General features: G+C 36.6%; 1 protein-coding gene across 1 annotated transcript in view; it reads left to right on the forward strand.

The window, feature by feature from the left end:
* Positions 1–18770, forward strand: part of LOC126483828 (fatty acid synthase-like) — a 394620-nt gene that overhangs the window by 229144 nt on the left and 146706 nt on the right. The window contains exons 18-20 of the mRNA XM_050107027.1: positions 5141–5305; positions 15732–15892; positions 16002–16160. Of these exons, the coding sequence (XP_049962984.1) occupies positions 5141–5305; positions 15732–15892; positions 16002–16160 (485 nt within the window). The remainder of the gene's footprint in view (positions 1–5140; positions 5306–15731; positions 15893–16001; positions 16161–18770) is intronic.

The following is an 18770-nucleotide window of genomic DNA, read 5'->3' on the forward strand; positions in this document are numbered from 1 at the left end:
TTTTAATTTTCATTTACAACCAAACTTGATAAATGTAACCCAACCTCATACAAATACTACCTGATCAGATATTCATCTGTGCATTAGGCAGAATTGTTAAGCAAAAGTGACTCCAATTTGTTTTTAAAACTTTCATTACCTATTACCTCTAATTCGCAAGAGAGATATTCTTTTTTATGACTGCATACTTTGTTTACTTCTGTAGCTGGTGTAAGGTTACATTGTGGATAGTTGACCCTGTTTTCATTTGTAGTGTAACATTTATGAATGCAGACACACAGGTGTAAAACCTGTTCCAGCTAACAATACATCTGCACAAAATTCTTACTATTCAGTTACCTGTAACTGGCTGGAAAATTTCATTCAGGAATGAATGGGGAGCTGCATTGACATAGGTGAGAGAAATTCAGTGCATTTTCCAGGTTATTAAAATTTTGATGGTGGACAGCTCCACAGCCTTTTAAGTTTTGAACTGCATTATCTTGAGTTTCATAAAAATTGTATTCAGCTGCATATACAGGATGTATTAAAAATAATCATCCAATTTGGCATGTCTATATTTCTGAAACTAATAAACAGACAATGAGCTTCATTTTTTGATAAACAGGAAACTCAAATAATTTTTTCATACATTTTCAATCCTCATGGAGATACACAGCATATGTCAATGCAGTATTCAAATTGTTCCCACACTGCAACGAGCATGTCTTGATTTACAGCTTCCACGGCTGCTGTTATGTGATGTCTCAGTTCATTCATTGTTGATGGTAATGGAGACACATAAACAGAGTCCTTCATAAACCCCCACAAGAAATAATCACATACAGTCAGGTCCAGTGACCTTGGAGGCCAGTAATGTAAGACTGAATCATTTGGTTCAATGTGACCAATCGATCATTCAGTAACCTTTGATTTAAAAATTCCCACACTTTCAGATGCCAGTGTGGCAATGCCCCACCCTGTTGGTAAATGAAGGCATTCGAATCAGTCTTCAACTGTGGAGAAAGAAAGTTATCCAGCATATCAAGACATGTGCTTCCTCTAACAGAGTTCTTGCAAAGAAAAATGGACCATACATCTGTTCCCATGAAACTGCACAAAACACATTAAATTTTGGAGAGTCCCTCTCATGTTGTACAACCTCATGTGGTTGTTCCGTGCCCCATATTCTTACATTATGATGGTGGAACCTTTCCATCTAAATGGAATGTTGCCTCATCACTAAACACTAAGTGTGGAAGAAAACTCTCATCCTCCATCTTTCCAAGAACAAAATTACAGAAATGCACATGTTTTTGTTTGTCACCATAATGAAGAGCTTGCAGTATGGTTTCATGTGTAAATGTTGGTGCAACACATGGCAGGTGGGCATCAGGGGCATGTTGAGCTGTCAAGCTGCAGGGCAAAAGGATTTCTGTGGACTCTTTGTGAAACTATGGCAGATGCATTCAGTATCTGTATCAGATACTTGGGTATGGTCCAGCAATTTGTCTTTACACAAACAACCTGTTTCTCAGAATTGTTCATGCCATCATCTGGTGCTCTGTGCTGTATGAGGATCCACACCATACCTAGTTTGAAAGCCACATTGAACAGTTATTACTGACCTGTACTGCATAAAACATAGAACACAAAATGCTTTCTGTTGTCATGACGCCATTCTTACTAGAACTGAAGTGGGTACACAATGCTGCTTCCTAGTGGGAACCATATAACACCAAGAGTTTGCTCTTTCCTAGAGTATGTTTTTCATGTACATATCTCATGTATCTCAAATAACATAATAGTTATGACTTTTTTAGATCAGATGATTCTTCTTGATACACTTTGTATTATATAGCAAGAAGAATTAGCAGAAGTAGATGCTAAATTTGTGAATAGTTGGAAAACAGTGAGTCACACTATTCTAAATAATCTGAAACTTTATTTAATATACAAGATCTGTCTTAAACAGCTCTTGCATTAACATTGTCCATGCTCAGATATCTCAAATTATTGCTTGTTTGGGCAAATTTTATGCGTAACACAGAACAGAAATGATGTAATTGTTATTTGTGTGATGTTCTTTCTGAGAATATGTGTTTTACTTGTGGAAATTTTAAAGATGGTTTTCAACATCATTTGATGCTTCTGGCAAGAAAGTAAGAATTCTGCAACTCACAGACATATTGAACAGTACTAATACCAATACATTTCTGCTACTACTACTACTACTACTACTACTACTACTAATAATAATAATAATAATAATAATAACTGTGATAATGATAATAATCATCTCCTGGGGATCACATTGATGACCTCACGTTCTCACCTGACTGTTAGCTGATATTTCCATGCTTTCATTGGGTAACAGTTACAGCATATCAATTCAATAATCACTCACATGATCCATGAATTTATTTATATTTCCCATTACATTGTTAACTGTTTATGCATGTCTTTGTTCCTCATCTTATTTTCTATAGAACACATTTGTTTGAAGAAGATTTGTTTACTGGAGTGCACTATTGAAATTTGTATTTCCATGAGTCTATGGCCCACTTCTGTATAATGAGGTCATGACCGCCATTATATTGTAGCCCTTTATTCTTGTTTTTTCCTGTGCCATACTCCTTGTGACTTTCTCTATGATTCTACACATATAATTGGGTTTTGGTCATGGCACTGATATTTTTATTACCGGTTATATTGAAACCTGAGAACAGAAATCTGAATTCCGTTATTTTGTTAAGTGACTGCCAGATATAATATTATTGGTGAAATCAAACAATGGAAACTTCATGTTGGGGTATCAACACTGTAGGAAAAGATCTATTGCTATCTACAATGAAGATGGTACATTGAGCTCCAGAGAGGTACAATTAAAAGACACCTACACATAACCTTTTGGCCACAGCCGTCATCAGAAAATGACAGAGAAACACACATCCTTCATTCACATAAGCAGGCACACTTCACGCACAAATGACTTCAAACTTCGGCAGTTCAGACCAGAATTTTTGATGATATGATAGAAACTGAAAGTCTGTTTGATGATAGAAACTGAAATCTTCTTCATTGTGGGCACCACAGCTATGAATTTACTGAGTGAATGCAGCATATTCCCACTTTGTCTGTGTTTGTTTAGGCCTCTTCTTTGTTACTTAATTGTCTCCATTGCATAATGAAGAATAAGTCTAAATAAATACAGCCAATGTGGAAAAATATCCCTCACATTCAAAAAGGTGAAATGCTGCAGTTAGATATCTTTAATGTCATCTCCGTTCCATGAATGTTCAAAATTCAGCTCGCAGAATATTTTGAAAAGTTTCTTGGTAGGCTTTAAATTGCATATGGGACTCCATATTGAATGTTTTCTGCCAGTTATTTCACTGCAATGTTTAGATTTGTACACCATCTGCCCAGTTAAAATATCATTCCTTGATTTCCTTGGGAGGGTTTTCTGTCTATTGAAATTTTTGTATTGGTTTATATGCTACATATAAAAGATTTATTACCTTAGAGAAAGTGCTAAGCTGTACATTCTCTCATTGAAAGATACAATTTTGCCCATATGTCTGGTTCTTGGGGTAATTTCTGAATTTATAACTCATCTTAAAATAATGCAGCAATTTATGAAGCAAAAGCCCGGTATAGTTTATAAATTGCTTATTCATACAATCAATGTAGGAAAAGACAGATTGCTACTTGCTGTAAAGAAGACACATCAAGTTGCCTGTCTTTTCCTACTTTTTTGATATTCATATCAGAGTTTCTGTTGTTTGGTTGTTTGATTATTCATACATTCAGCAGTCCCCCCCCCCCCCCCCCCCTCCCCACCCCTCCAACCAATAAATAAATAGATAAATTCATGTATGCTCACATCACTAAGACCAAAATTTCTGATTATGGGGGTCTATGTTCTGCTGCACCTGGTTCAGATTAAAGCTTTCCCCAGAGTTAGATCCACTTCTATTCTTTCAAGAAGTTCAGTTTAATTCTTTTTCGGTGTGTCAAATTCAGCAGTTTCATTGTACTATTCAGAGTGTCCTAGAAATATTGCGACCAACTTTGAGGTGTTGTAGAGGGTGTCTTGAGGAAAAAATCGAATGTAGGAACCTTTGTTTGGAAACATTATCCAATGATGCTACAGAGTGCCAAAGTTAGAGACCCTGGTGCCTGGCAGAGGCCACCCCTTCACAGCAAATATAACTTCGTATGCTGATGGACCTTTGCCAAAATGTCTTGCAATGTTGTTTGCTATTCAGTGATCACAACTGGTTGCCACGATAACCAGTGGATTTCTATGTGCACTTTATTTGTGTCCTGTATACCAAAAAACATGGGTGATTTTAGAGGATAGATCTACAAGAGACATGGAATTTGTAATGTTAAAAATCTCTGGATAAACCTTTATTTAACCCTCTAGTGCCTTATTTATATATTCTGAAATTAATGTTATTCATTAGGAAAAAGTTAGATGGGTTTTGTTTTTAAAAATCAAAATGCTCATACCTGCAATATGAGAAAATGCTCATACCTGCAATATGAGGGAAAGACAACATCTACACATTCAGCAGACACCACTGTGTTAAACCAAATGGATTTGTGGGAAAAGGGTGAAATGTTTACAATAATTTAACACAAATTATGAAGTCAGAAAGTGATATATTACAATTTATAGAGCAGTAAAAAAATACTTGCAACAAAAATGCTTCTACAGTATAATGGAGTTCATTGCAATGTGAAGATAAAAATTTAAACTCTTAAGTAAATTAACAATAAATAGAAGCTATGAGCAGAACTGTATAAAATATATATTTATCAACTGTAAAAATGAAATGACTGTGTGATGAGTAAAAAACATGTGAATATAGAACTGTAGGTGTAATTTTACAGTGTATTGTTTATAAATATAGTGTTTTATAATTTTTTTGGTTTTGTAATTATGTTGTCTTTTGATCAATCATACCATAGCACAACATTAATCAATATTATTGTCTTGTACTGTACCATAACTGTTGTATTACAAATGATTTATGTACTAGTAAAGTGCAATTTACAAGTGATTACTCAAACAAGTAGGCAGATTATCTATAAATACTACTATGTATCTGAAATCTCTAAATACGAGGTTTTAGCTGTAAATTTGTTACAGGATGCATTGCTACCATAAAGACTTGTGAAAAATGGACAATACTTGCAGAAAATTTGTTGCAGTTAGTAATGTTACATAATGCAGAATCCAGCCAGGATCTTCATTATGTTTCATCAATTAGAAGGCTAGTTTTAAATCCATCAAAACTGCCACAGAATTTGGAAGGTAAGATTATGTTGCCATATTGCTGTTGATAGGAGAGGGGACAGCCTTGTAGATAAAAATAAAATATAGCGAAGTGAAATTTATTCAGACTTAGAAACTTGGGTCTAAAATTTCAGGCAAATGAAGAGACAAACTTTGTCTGAGAGAGTAAAACTACTATGTCCACTCTAAAAAATTAAGTGAAATAAATGTTTTTTTGTGATGTCTACAACTACAACTCATAGCATTTGAATGTAACAAATATGTAGCTTTCAGAAGATGGATTCCCTATATCGCAGTCTACTTTCAATGAAGAAGGCAGGATATTTTGCACAAATATGGTGAAGGACATGGTACAGCCAAATGGAAGAGATTCAAAATGACCCCCAAAGTAAACTTCATGCTGTAACACTTCAAAAACAGTAAAAATTGTAATGCATGAAACTTCCTTAATTCAGTAAAGTATAATAATCAAGATTCAATATCTAGTTCCAAGAGCATGTGAATGCTTTGAACAATCAGCCATTGCATATCTCATGCTCAACAGTTAAGTGTTAAGCTCATACAAAACAAACTGATACTACAACATATTCATCCCAAGTGCAGGAGTCTATACCTGTTGGAAGAAACAGAACTATGTCATCATAAAATATTCCAAATCGGCACAAAGATTTTGCCAGGCATAATAATTTTGGTAATTTTAATTATAATGATGTATTCCTCTGTAGTACCTTGTAGCAATATGATAATAATACAACTACAGGACATATGCAGACATATAGTTTAACTATGTCACTAGATAGTAAGGTTCGCATGTGATTAATCCTTATCATCTCTGGAAATTGTCCTGTGTGATATATAAACATGTGTTACCTGAATGAATATATAATCATGAGGTGCAGCTGTCACCATTTTTAGAAAATATAACACACTTTTCTACCTCCTCACCTCTATCAAGGCAAGAGAACTGACATGAGAACTAAATTACATGTAGCACTGAACCATTAAGGACAAAATGCAATGTGTAATATAACTAAACTTGAATATTTGTGAGTGAAGGCATTCTTTACTGTACAGTATACTGTGCCTGCTTACCGTACTTCTTCCAGGCAGTTGGCAGAATGTTTGTGATCATTGTTTCTAGATTTGGTCTTTAAATATGACAACCAGACCAAGTTTATGCACAACTTGGGAACCTGAATCAAACCTGTAGTAGGATAATAAATAGAGCTGAGGGGATTTTTGTTAATCATTAGAATTCCAAGCAATTGTACCTATGGACAAAATAATGAATGATAATGATGGAATCTGAAGAAATGAATAAAAATTTGTACCATGCTAGGACATGAACCCACATTTCCTTGCTTTCCCAACACAAATTTCAATTGGTATGTTCAACTTAATTTCCCCTTCTTAGATGTACAAAGCAGAAAATAAGTTGAAGATGTGAACTGAAGTTTGTGTTGGGAAGGGCACTGGACTTGGGTAGTCTGTGCAGTGGTGTTAGCCATAGTGCTGTGATGGTGTAATGGTTACTGTGGCACAGATTTTAATTCATTTCTTCAGACTCCATCATTATCACAGACAAAGGTGAGGCTCAAATTTCTTGAGAGAAATCTGATTATAAGATTTAAAAATAATGAACTCTTCATTATCCCATAAAGATTAGATTAGATTAGATTAATTATTCATTCCATAGACCCATAAAAGAGGGAATCCTCCTGGGTGTGGAACATGTCAGATAAACACATTACAAAAATGTAATTAGAAAAACTTGAGTTTCATTAATTTTAATGATCCTCAGTCAATAAACAGTAAAATTATGTACATGAATTAAATTTAAACTTCTAAATTTTTACAGGTTTAATACTTACATCTGCTTTCATTAAATCCATCATTCAGACATTTGCTAGTTTCTTGGCTATTACAACCAAGTATTGCCAAAAATTAAAGTAAATTATTCATTTCAGTGATCCTCAGTTAAGAACAGTCAGATTATGTACAAGATTTAAAATTAAATTTCCACTATTTACAGACTTAAGACTTACATCTGCTTTCCATACATCCATCATTCACACAGTACATAGTTACTTGGCTGTTACAACCAAGTATTGTCAAAAATTAAAGTGTAATAAATTTTCATTAAAATGGTCTACTACGCTTGTTGAGAAACATATGGATGGAATAGAAGGAGTTGGCCACCAAAAATTCTTTTAGATTATGCTTAAATTGTGCCTTGTCTGAAACTAAACTCTTAATGGTTGCTGGTAAATTCTTGAAAATATGCATTGCTGAATACTGGACTCCTTTCTGGGCAAGAATGAGTGATTTTAAATCTTTATGTATATTGTTCTTATTCCTAGTATTGATACTGTGTACTAAGCAATTAGTTGGAAAAAGAGATGTATTATTTACAACAAACTTAATTAAGGAAAAAATAAATTGAGAAGCTGTGGTTAATATGCCCAATTTTTTGAATAGGTTTCGACGTAACGTTCTTGCATTTACACCACTCATTACTCTTATTATTATACGCTTCTGTACTCTAAAAATTTTTCTCTGTTCTTGGAGTTACCCCAAAATATGATACCATATGACATAATGGAGTGAAAATTAGCAAAATATGTCAGTTTTTTATATTTATATCTCTTATGTCTGACATCATTCGCATTGCAAACACAGACTTGTTTAGGCACTTTAGCAGTTCGTTAGTATGTTGCTCCCAACTGAATTTATTATCAAGATGTAATCCCAAGACTTTTACACTCTCAACTTCCTCTATTTCCATGTCATCATATTTTATACACACACCAGAAGGAAATCTCTTGGAAGTTCTGAATTGCATATAGTGGGTCTTTTCAAAGTTTAATGACAGTGAATTGGCTATGAACCACTTATTAATGTCAGTAAAAATTTGATAAGCTGCCCTTTCTAAATTTACTATTTATTGCAATGTTTGTATCAACTGCAAATAAGACAAACTTGGCATCTAGTAATGTAACAGAGGACAGGTCATTAATATACACAAGAAACAGTAGTGAACCTAGTATGGAACCTTGAGGAACACCACATGTAATTTCTTCCCAGTAAGATGATGCCTGATTGCCTACTACTGAAGTGTTACATAATGACACCCTTTGTTTTCTATTAGTAAGATATGGCTGAAACCACTTTGCAGCACTACCAGTGACACAATAATATTTTAATTTACTTAAAAGAATGCTGTGATCCATACAGTCAAACGCCTTTGACGGGTCACAGAATATGCCTGTTGCCTCTAATTTGTTGTCCAATGAATTAAGGACATTTTCGCTGTAAGTGTAAATAGCTTTCTCAATATCAGAGCCCTTAAGAAACCCAAACTGTGACTTTGACAGTATGTTATTTTCACTAAGGTGCTTAAGTAGATGCTTGAACATAACCTTTTCAAATATTTTTGAAAAAGGTGGCAAAAGTGAGATCGTTTGGTAATTTGATGGCATTTCTTTGTCCCCTTTCTTGTGGAGAGGTATAACTTCAGCATATTTTAGCCAGTCCAGGAATATTCCTGTGACAAGTGATTGATTACACAAATAACTTAAGATATGACTAAGCTCACTCGAACTCTCTTTTATTAACTTTGTTGATATGTTATCATAACCACTAGACTGCTTTGATTTTAAGGACTTTATGATGGATTCTATTTCTTTGGGTGAAGTAAGTGTCAATTCCATTTTACTGAGATTGCTTGTGTGCACTGGTCTCAGATAGTCCATTGCATTATTTACTGAACCTGACAACCCCATGCTATCAGTAACAGAGACAAAATACTTGTTTACATGGTTTGCAACATAACATGCATTTGTTACCAGGGTTTCATTTATTTTTAGAGCTATTTGTTCCTCCTCATTTCTAGTCCTACCTGTCTCTGACTCAACTATATCCCATAGTGTTTTTATTTTATTGCTGGATATATTTATCTTCTTCTCATAATGCAGATGTTTAGATTTCTGGAAAACCTTCTTCAATATTTTGCAGTAATTTTTGTAATGAGCTATAATGCTAGTATCAAAGGTGTCCCTATGTATCAGATAGAGTTTCTTTTTTGCCTCACATGATACCTTTATCCCTTGTGTGATCCATCGTTTCTTATTAGACTTATGCTTAATCTGAGTTACCTTCAGGGGAAAACAATTTTCAAATAAGGTGCTAACTTTATTAATGAATGTTTTGTATTTTCCATTTGTGTCTTGGATGCTGTGAACATCCATCCAATTAATTTCTTTGAGCAATCTCCTAAATTTCTCAGTTTTTGACTGTTTTATTGGCCTTCTTTACTCAGTTCTGATAGATGTTTTACCCTGACAATTTTCAAAATTTAATGTTAGGTGTTGTTTAAGGTCCACAGTTGTTAAACTTGATTACATACAAAAACAAGTGGATTCTTATTCTTCCCATAATTTGTGCATGATTGTAAGAACAAGACAGAAAATTATATTGATAAATGAGACAGTTATACTACCCACCATAAGACTGTTTGAGGTGTACAAAGAATATGTAGAAAGACAGTTATGCAACTTAAAATGTCTTGAAAAATATAAGACATGAGAGTAATCTCTAATCCTTTTTCATCACTGTTTGAAGATGTTATCATTAAATGTCTGCCAAGATCACAATGACCACACACTTAAACAGCAAAATATGTAGTTATAACAACAAAAATAATCATTTATGCTTGTACATGATATCATCTAAGCTAAAGTATAAAAAATAAGAAAGGGCAGTAAGGATTTGATGTCTCATTAATGATGTGGTCATTAGAGATGGAGCATAAGCTCAGATTGGAGAAACTTAGATAGGAAATCCATCTGTGTCCATTTCAAGAGAACTATGCCAGCATTTGCTTTAACAGATTTAGGGAAATCATAGAAAATCTAAATGTGTATGCTGGACAGGGACTTAAATCACTGTCCTCTCAAATGCAGGTTGCCTGTATTAATTACTGCAACACCTAAATGGTTCTGAATTACAAACAGCAATTTGCCCAGAAACTAATGCCCCACATTCTTTATCTTCAACTCTTTATTGAACATAATGAGAATTACACACATGAAAGAATAGTGATTTATCTACACACCCTATTTTTCCATGTAATCTCCATCCTGTTCTATGGCCTTCCTTCAGTGCAAAACAAGGGCATTATGCCCTGTCGATACCAATTCCTGTCCTGGTGGTTGAACCAGTGCTTCACTGTGTGAATCATCTCCTCATTATCCTCAAAATGTCTTCCACGAATGGCATCCTTTAATGGTGCAAACAAGTAGAAGTCCAAGGGGCTAGGTCAGGGCTGTAGGTTGGATGGGGTAACACTGTCCAACCCTGTTTAGCGATGTTTTCAACAGTCCTCAAACATGTGTGGGCCAAGCCTTATCATGTTGCAGCAAAACATGTTGCAATGTGTCTGTCCTCCCAGATGACAGCTTCAGCTTGCTGCAACATGTCAGCTATGATAGCCGTGGATGGTGTCCCCGACTGCTGCAAATCGTGGAGCTCCGCCAAACTGCCTTCTGATGACCTCACCCTCCGTGCCCAGTGACTAACTGTACATCTGTCAACAGCAGATGCTCCATAGACTTTACACAGCATTTTTGTGTATTCCTCACAGTTTCTTTTTCTGCAGTGAGAAATTCAATGATAATACATTGTGTGTAACATACATCACCGACATACGCTATTTTGGAACTGTCCTGTAGGTATGCTACCTGTCAGAAGTGATGGAAACTTGACACGCTTACCCAGGAGACTTCAAATAATACATACATAATGTTTCGGATTTGTAGCATTGTTTCCAGCTGAGAAAAAAATGTGATGTATTACTTTCTGGGCAACCCTTGTATTTGCACTAGTTTTCAAGCACTTGCTCTTTTTTTTAGCAAAAGTACACACAACTACACAGACACCCAAATGTACCCACCTCCAGCTGGAGATGAGATCGACCATTGGTTATGGATTATTCAGAGCAGTTGCCTGTCAGATATAGATGGATAGGGGGTGTGAAAGGATACAAGAGATGAGGAGAGGATGACTGGGTAGTCACGAGGCAAGTCTCTTGACAGCTTCCTCAGCAGAGGTTAGAGCACATATGAGGTAGAGACAGGAAAGGAGTTGGGAGGGGGGGAATGGAGAGGAAGATGTAGATGAAGGAGGGAGGGAGGGAAGAGAGAAATAGAGGGATGGGAAAGTGGGGCAGAGAGGAGGAGGGAAGGTAAGAGAGAGAGAGAGAGAGAGAGAGAGAGAGAGAGAGAGAGAGAGAGAGAGAGAGAGAGTGCCATTACCATCAGACTTCTCGTTGGTCACTGTGGATGTGATGTCCTTATACAACAACATCCTCCATGGTCATGGAATGCTATCTTTCCAAAGTCCTCCTGATATCAAACCCACCACCTGTTTTTCTAATCCTCCTAGCCAACCAAATCCTGACTCACAATTTTTAACTTCTGATGGTCAATCCTGTAAACAAATCTGTGGTCCTGCCATAAGTACTCGGAGGGCACTGTCCTATGCCAGCTTCTTTGTGGTCCACCTTGAGGAATCCTTCCTATCCTGTCGACACAGAAAACCCCTTGGCTGGTTCTGATTCATTGATGACATTTTCATGATATTGGCTCATGGAAGGGACAACCTCCACTCTTTCCACCATAAAGTCAACACCTACTCTCAAATCTGCATCATCTAGTCTATCTCAACTCAATGACCCACCTTCCTAGATGTCAATCTCCACTTCGCAGATGCCTCCACTTGTAAGTTTGTTCATGTCAGGCACACCAACCACTGTGACAGCTGTCATCTGCGCCACGTCAAAAAGGTCTTTCCCTTCCAGCACCACTACCCACAGACATATCTGCAGTGGGGACCAGAAGTTATTGAAATATATCAATAACTTTACCAGAGACTTTATTAACAGATAATGTCCTATCCAGTTCATCTATATACTGATCTCCTGTGCCATCTCCTTCTGTAACACCAGGTCAATTTTAAATTAATTTTAAAACCTGAATGTACTGCTTGATAAGACAATCCATTTTTACCAATATGGTTGAGTGGGCAGAATATGGAGGCTGCCTCGGGAATAAATCACAGGTAGGTCCTTAATGGATGCAGGAACAGGCATATTCTAAATAGCCTCTATATATTCTGTGGAGGGCTCAGGGCACTCTTCACTGATGATATAACCTCAGTAAGTGACTGAAGACTGAAAGAAAGCACATTTGAAAAAGCTAAACTTAAGTGCTCTCTGTGCAAGAGCTGAAAAACTCAGTTATACTGATATAAACTGAACATTGTGTTCAAATCTGATAACTTTCATGAGACTTCATCAAGAGGAATAAAAATATGCCCTCTGAGATCTAGTTTGGAGAATAGTTTACCGCATGGAAGTTTAGAAAAGAGTGCATCTTAATGAAGTAAGTGATAAGAATCAGTGTCCACCTGAGCGTTAATGATGTACTTAAAATCTTCATATAACAGACAAAGCTCATAGAGTTCCTAACCACCACTAATGGCAAAGCCCACAGATTGTATGATATGAGGGCCTGTCAAATTCAGTCTTAACCTCAACCTTCATGATAAATGGAACTTGGGAGGGGGGAGAGGTTTCAAAACATCTTGGATTTCATTTAAGGAAATGAGAGCCAGAAAGTCAACTGCTTTCCCCAAACTAGGTTCAAACTGTGGCATAAATTGTGTACTAATTGTATCAAGGGCACAAGGCATCATCAATCTCAGGGAGTGTACTGCATGATGTAATAAAACTACAAAAGTGGACTGTATGTTGAAGCCAAAGATAGTCTCAACTGACAGATCTCCTGCAACCAAAAATAACATTGTTCAAGAGACCTGATTATAAAAAGAGTGACTTAGAAGTGACACCTCATTGTGGCTGTATAAGCCCAACTTTATTTTCACTGCACTGAGTGAGGGAGCATATGTGCCAAATAATATTGACTGGCTTTTTACTGAGCCCAGTGCACCTGTAAAAAAAGATGGGTCACTAGAATGTTTTACACTGTTGCAAAATTTTTGCATGGTATCAGCATCTGATCACTGTTTGAAATGTTTTAATTTGCATCAACTGGAGCTACTGTCTTGTGCCCATTACACTAATGCATACTTCTGCAAATTGATGTCTACATAAACACTTACAACACTAATCCTCATAACTTGGACATTCTCATCTGTGTTGCAAGGAAATAAAGTATGTTGCCACAAATAACACCTGCCAATAGCCCAGGGTTGTGGAGAACATGGCCGGCTGACTGCTGATGAACAGAATCTGTTTATCATTTTATAGTCCATGATGGAAACCCACTGTACTGTATCAGTACAGCTATGGACCTCCTGTGAGATGTCAAAGCTGCCAGAAAAGTTTGTTGTGCCACTTTTGACATTACAGATGCATTTGCAAATCATAGCACTTCAGCCAGGTGTGTTGCTCTTAAAGTTTGCATTTAGACCTCCTTATCTGGGTTTAAGTGCCTCACTACCTCATGAATTAAACTTGTAAATATGTATTTTTGACTCATCCCTGCACTTCTGCTATCCAAGCATCATAACTTATAGGGCCTGATTTGCATTGTTGTAAGAACTCTTACCCTTCCAATACCACATGCATTTTGTTGGAAAAATGTTCAGACAATAAAGATAATGTATCAGACAATGGTAACATTGAAATATTGGACAGTGAGGCATTTGAACAAAGGAATTGTAGACAGCAAAGAGGCCCATTGGTGATCTAGACATTTAATCTCACTTGCCTGAAAATGCAGCACAAGGCATTTTTAATATATTTCCCAGTCTTCTTGAGCTTCATTAAATGGCAGAAATGGGATGTCTGTCAGGGCCTGTTGATGCTGCCGCTTCAGTTTGAGTTGCATTACATTGAACCAATTATGTATTTGAGTAATTCCTGATTCTTTGTTCCTGTGAACTAGTGAAGTGCTTGATCAAGTCATGAAGCCATTACTGCTAGATCTCGAAAAATCTGGCATCCATGGTACTACATTATGAAGCAAAATTGTTACCACTGCATCACCAGTACTGTAGCCCTCACATTAGACCACAGCTTTATTAAATATAAATAACACCTGTCACAACAACATAAATAGTCAAATTAGTCCATGAACCAAACAGAAACAGATTTTCATGAAAGAGTCTTATGAGCCACAGTAGAAATTATTTGGAGATCATTCCAGAGTAGAGTGAAATTCAAGAGTAGCTTAGCTGGATAGCATGTATTTTATTATCAAAGTTCCATATAAGCAATAGGTGGTGGTTAACAAAAGTTCATGATCTTTTGAATTAAACTCACAGAAAAAAGTAGTCAAGAAAACTTGTTACCGCAGCAACAGTAGGCACTAAAGAGTGCACTGTGAGTTGGATAACTAAAACTGAAGCAGAGACCACAAACTGAGTGACCTTATACTTGGCTCACCGTGGAAGGTCATGTGACATGCCTGTGATATTGGCCCCGTTCCTGTCCCAAGCAACTTCACCAGATGTGTGAAACATTACACATACTCATATCAACAGATCTGTATAATCCATCAGGTACATCCAGTGGTGTCACTAAAAATACTATACTTTCCATACATTCCTAGTGGATCTGTTGATATAATGTAATTCAAGTGGCCACCAAGTCACAGCGGGAGAAAACTAGTTATTGAAAAGAAATGCTGAGGCTGGAGAAATTAAGGCCAGGTGCGTTGTGAGGAACAAGAACATGTTGTAATGCCAGTTGCCACCTGCACGGCATGTGTGGTGAAACAGGCACTGAGATCTAGAGGACCAATGTAGTGAAATGGGCACCTAGGTGCCTTGGTTTTTGCCACCAACCTGGCCCTAATTTATATTACTTTCTTTCATATCAGCATTTCTTATCAGTAACTACTTTTCTCCTGTCACTGCTTGGTGAGGAGATTTTTTATCTATCCAATTACATTATATTTCCAAAAATTGATTGTTCTGTTGAATATGTCATGAACTTTGCTGTTGTTTTGTTACTGAGTTCACAATTTCTGAACACATTTTTCACACAAAGTTATGATATAATATTGACAGAAGTGGCCAGCAATAGATTTGGATATGATTATACTGGGTATTGAAGCTCATAAAAGTTGAGATACAGTAAATTTTTGTCATGCAATGTGCAACCATGTAGTTCACTTTGCAATAAGTAGCTGAATTGAAAAATCTGATACATAATATAAAATCATTTAAAATATGTGGTAATTATGTAAAGAATAAACAAGAGAGAGTAAAATCTGTTACAGATCTATCAGAATGTCAACAGTGAAACCTGTAGTGCCATCAAAAAGTAACTATTTACCTGAAGCTGTTGTTGTTGTTGTTGTTTTTGTCATTGCAGTTATTTTGTTTCTCATAATCAATTCCAGTATTTTCCATTTTGCAGAGACAGAAGCCATATTTCACAAGCATTTAAATATTGTGAAATGTGATGGACTAGAAATATGTGGAACTGACATAAATGTTCCTCCAAGCAGTTTTCCAAAGAAAATGGTACTAAAGCTTGGAAGTGTGAAGTTCGTATCACACAACAGATCCACATTTAAGGTATTTAAAACAACTGTTTACTAAAATGCATTAAGATTTAATACAGTAATTGTAATCTTGATTTAAAATAGACTGTGTTGTAACACTAACACTACATTTCTTCACACAGAATATAAATGAATTTGTAGATGTTTCACTACAAATTATCCTAGAAAATAAAGCTGCTGAATTAAAATCCAGAACCAAAGGAACTGTGAAAGACATCTGTAGTGATCGTAATTTGTCTGAAACTGTGCAGTCATCATTAAGCAATTTTCCTGAAATACAGGTAAGCTAGCAGTAACCAAACAACATAAAATGCTTCTCCTGTTCCAGGTATATCAGCATTTTACTGTTTGTATGTTCGAATAAAATATTCATACATACAGAGATAAGAAGGTTTTGCAAAATCCTCTTTTGCAGCAGTGTTTTGACACACAGAAAATTTATGTACAGCTACCTGTTTAAAGGAGGGAAATAAAAATCTGCATTTTCTCGCCATTAAGTACAGTACAAATGTCTCAAATTGTCAATGAGAGAATATGGCTTGTCTATTCTGGTAAATCTGTCAGCATGCCATGAAGGGTCATTTCAAGCATCAGGCATTGTCACATTGTGGCAAGAGGGTTGTCAGCACAAAACTTACTCACCAAATTGATGTACAACATACTCAGTCATTATAGTGAGACACAAAACATTGAAGATCTGCCTCATAGTGGTCACAGACAGTCAATTACACCACCTGGTGACTGCCACCTATAAATTGTGGCTTGTAGTTACCGTGAGGAAACTAGCAGAGCTGTATTGACCCAGACAGCACACAACCATCTATATAACAACAGTTTGACATCTGGGTGACCATTATAAATAACAGTACAAACCGCCCAGCACCATGGTGTATGAAGATGTTGAACGAGAGAACACCAACATTTATATGACACTTGATGATGGTCATATTCACATATATTACCACCTTGTGGACAACATGGCAAGAAATATCCAGGCAAGCACGATACAGTGCACAAGGTGAAAAACATGGTTTTGAACATTACTCAGAAACAGATTTTGAGTTCACAGGTGTGCAAAGACGTGCAGTTTAGAACAAACTGAATTTATTTTGATTGTTGCTTTGTGTTTGTTTCATAGTAAAGTTACTTTTTAGTTTTGAAGGGCCAGTTTTTTTATCCCCTACTACCACACATGTTCATAGATGTACAAACAGTGCAAATTTATTATTTATTTATCTCCAACAGATACAGAAATACTTTGCTTTTAATCTATTTCATGACTGTGGAAAAATCTATGAAAAGATCCTGGAGAAGAGAATAAGAAGCAGTATTGAAAGTAGACTGCAAGAGGAGCAGTATGGTTTCAGACCGGGAAGATCAACAACGGACCTCATATCTGCGGTAAGGCAACTGCAGGAAAGGCACTATGAGTACGGGAAGGACTTAATCATGGCCTTTTTAGATATTGAGAAGGCGTATGACAGTAACTGTAGGGACAAGCTCTGGGATGTGCTGAACGCAAAAGGGATAGATCAAGAGATAACACGAAAAGTCAGAAAAATGTATGAGGGAAGTGAGAGTTGTGTGAAAGTGGGGAGGGAACGTACTGCATGGTTCAAGCTGGAAAATGGGCTGCGACAGGGAAGTGCACTTTTGCCTTTATTGTTTATTATTGTTATGGATGAAATCCTACAGCAAGTATCAGATGCAATTGGAGATCATAAAATGAAAGCAGTGCTTTTTGCCGATGACCTGATGTTATGGGGAAATTGCGAGAAGGAGGTGCAAGAGCAGTTAGATGTATGGGAGGCAATGGCAGCACAATATGGAATGCATTTCTCTGGAAAGAAAAGTGAAATAATTGTCACAACAAGGAAGAAGAATAGGCCAAATGTGGATATAACTTGTGGAGGGGAAAAACTACAAGTGGTAGAGAACTTCAAGTACCTGGGAAGCATGATTGAAAGTAAGGGGGGAAACGCAATGGAAATAAATGAAAGGTGCAGAAAAGCAGGGCAGTTCTACAAATGCATTAGGGGGCTTATTTGGAGCAAGGAGGTGCCACAGAAATCCAAGGGAATTATATACCGAACCTACTTTGTCCCCACATTGGCATACGGAAGTGAGACATGGGTAAAGCACAAAAGCGACAAAAGTAGAATGCAGGCTAGTGAAATGAAGTTCCAGAGGAGCAGGTTGAGTGTAACAAGATGAGACAGATTGCGAAATGTGTATGTGAGGGAAAGACTAAAGGAGGAACCAGTACAGGACAGGATAGAAAAATCAAGATTGCAGTGGTATGGACACATGAAGAGAATGGATGAGGGAAGAATTCCAAAGAGGATGTTTGATCTGCAACTGGAGGGAAAGAGGCCCAGAGGAAGACCAAGAGATAGATGGGTGAAGGGAGTGAAGGAATGTGTGACGAGAAGAGGAGAGAACTGGACGAAGGTGGAAGAGGGGGAATGGTGGAAAGACAGAACACGATGGAGAGGCTTGTGTTCCTGACAGACCCAGCCAGTGGCTGGAAACTGTCCAAGATGATGATGATGACTGTTAGGATATTAGGTCTTTTGTAAATAACATCTCATTAAATTTTTGTTTCCCGATTTCTGCTATACTACCACAGGGCTCCTCACTATGAACCTATATAAGTGGACAATGTATCTTATCTTATTCTGGAGAAATAATAGTAATAATGATAATAATTCTTTAACTTAAACAGCTCACTGTGCATGTATGCCATAGATATGAACATGAGAACTGATGGTGTTTATCAGGAGGGAAATATCTCAAGCCAGTTCCTGAAAAGGAAATAATGACTAACATAAGAACACAGAGATAAATTTTCAGTCTGAATCATTCATTATCATCAAATGATTAGGGTGGAC

The sequence above is a fragment of the Schistocerca serialis genome, chromosome 6 (assembly GCF_023864345.2).
Source record: "Schistocerca serialis cubense isolate TAMUIC-IGC-003099 chromosome 6, iqSchSeri2.2, whole genome shotgun sequence".
NCBI lineage: Eukaryota > Metazoa > Arthropoda > Insecta > Orthoptera > Acrididae > Schistocerca > Schistocerca serialis.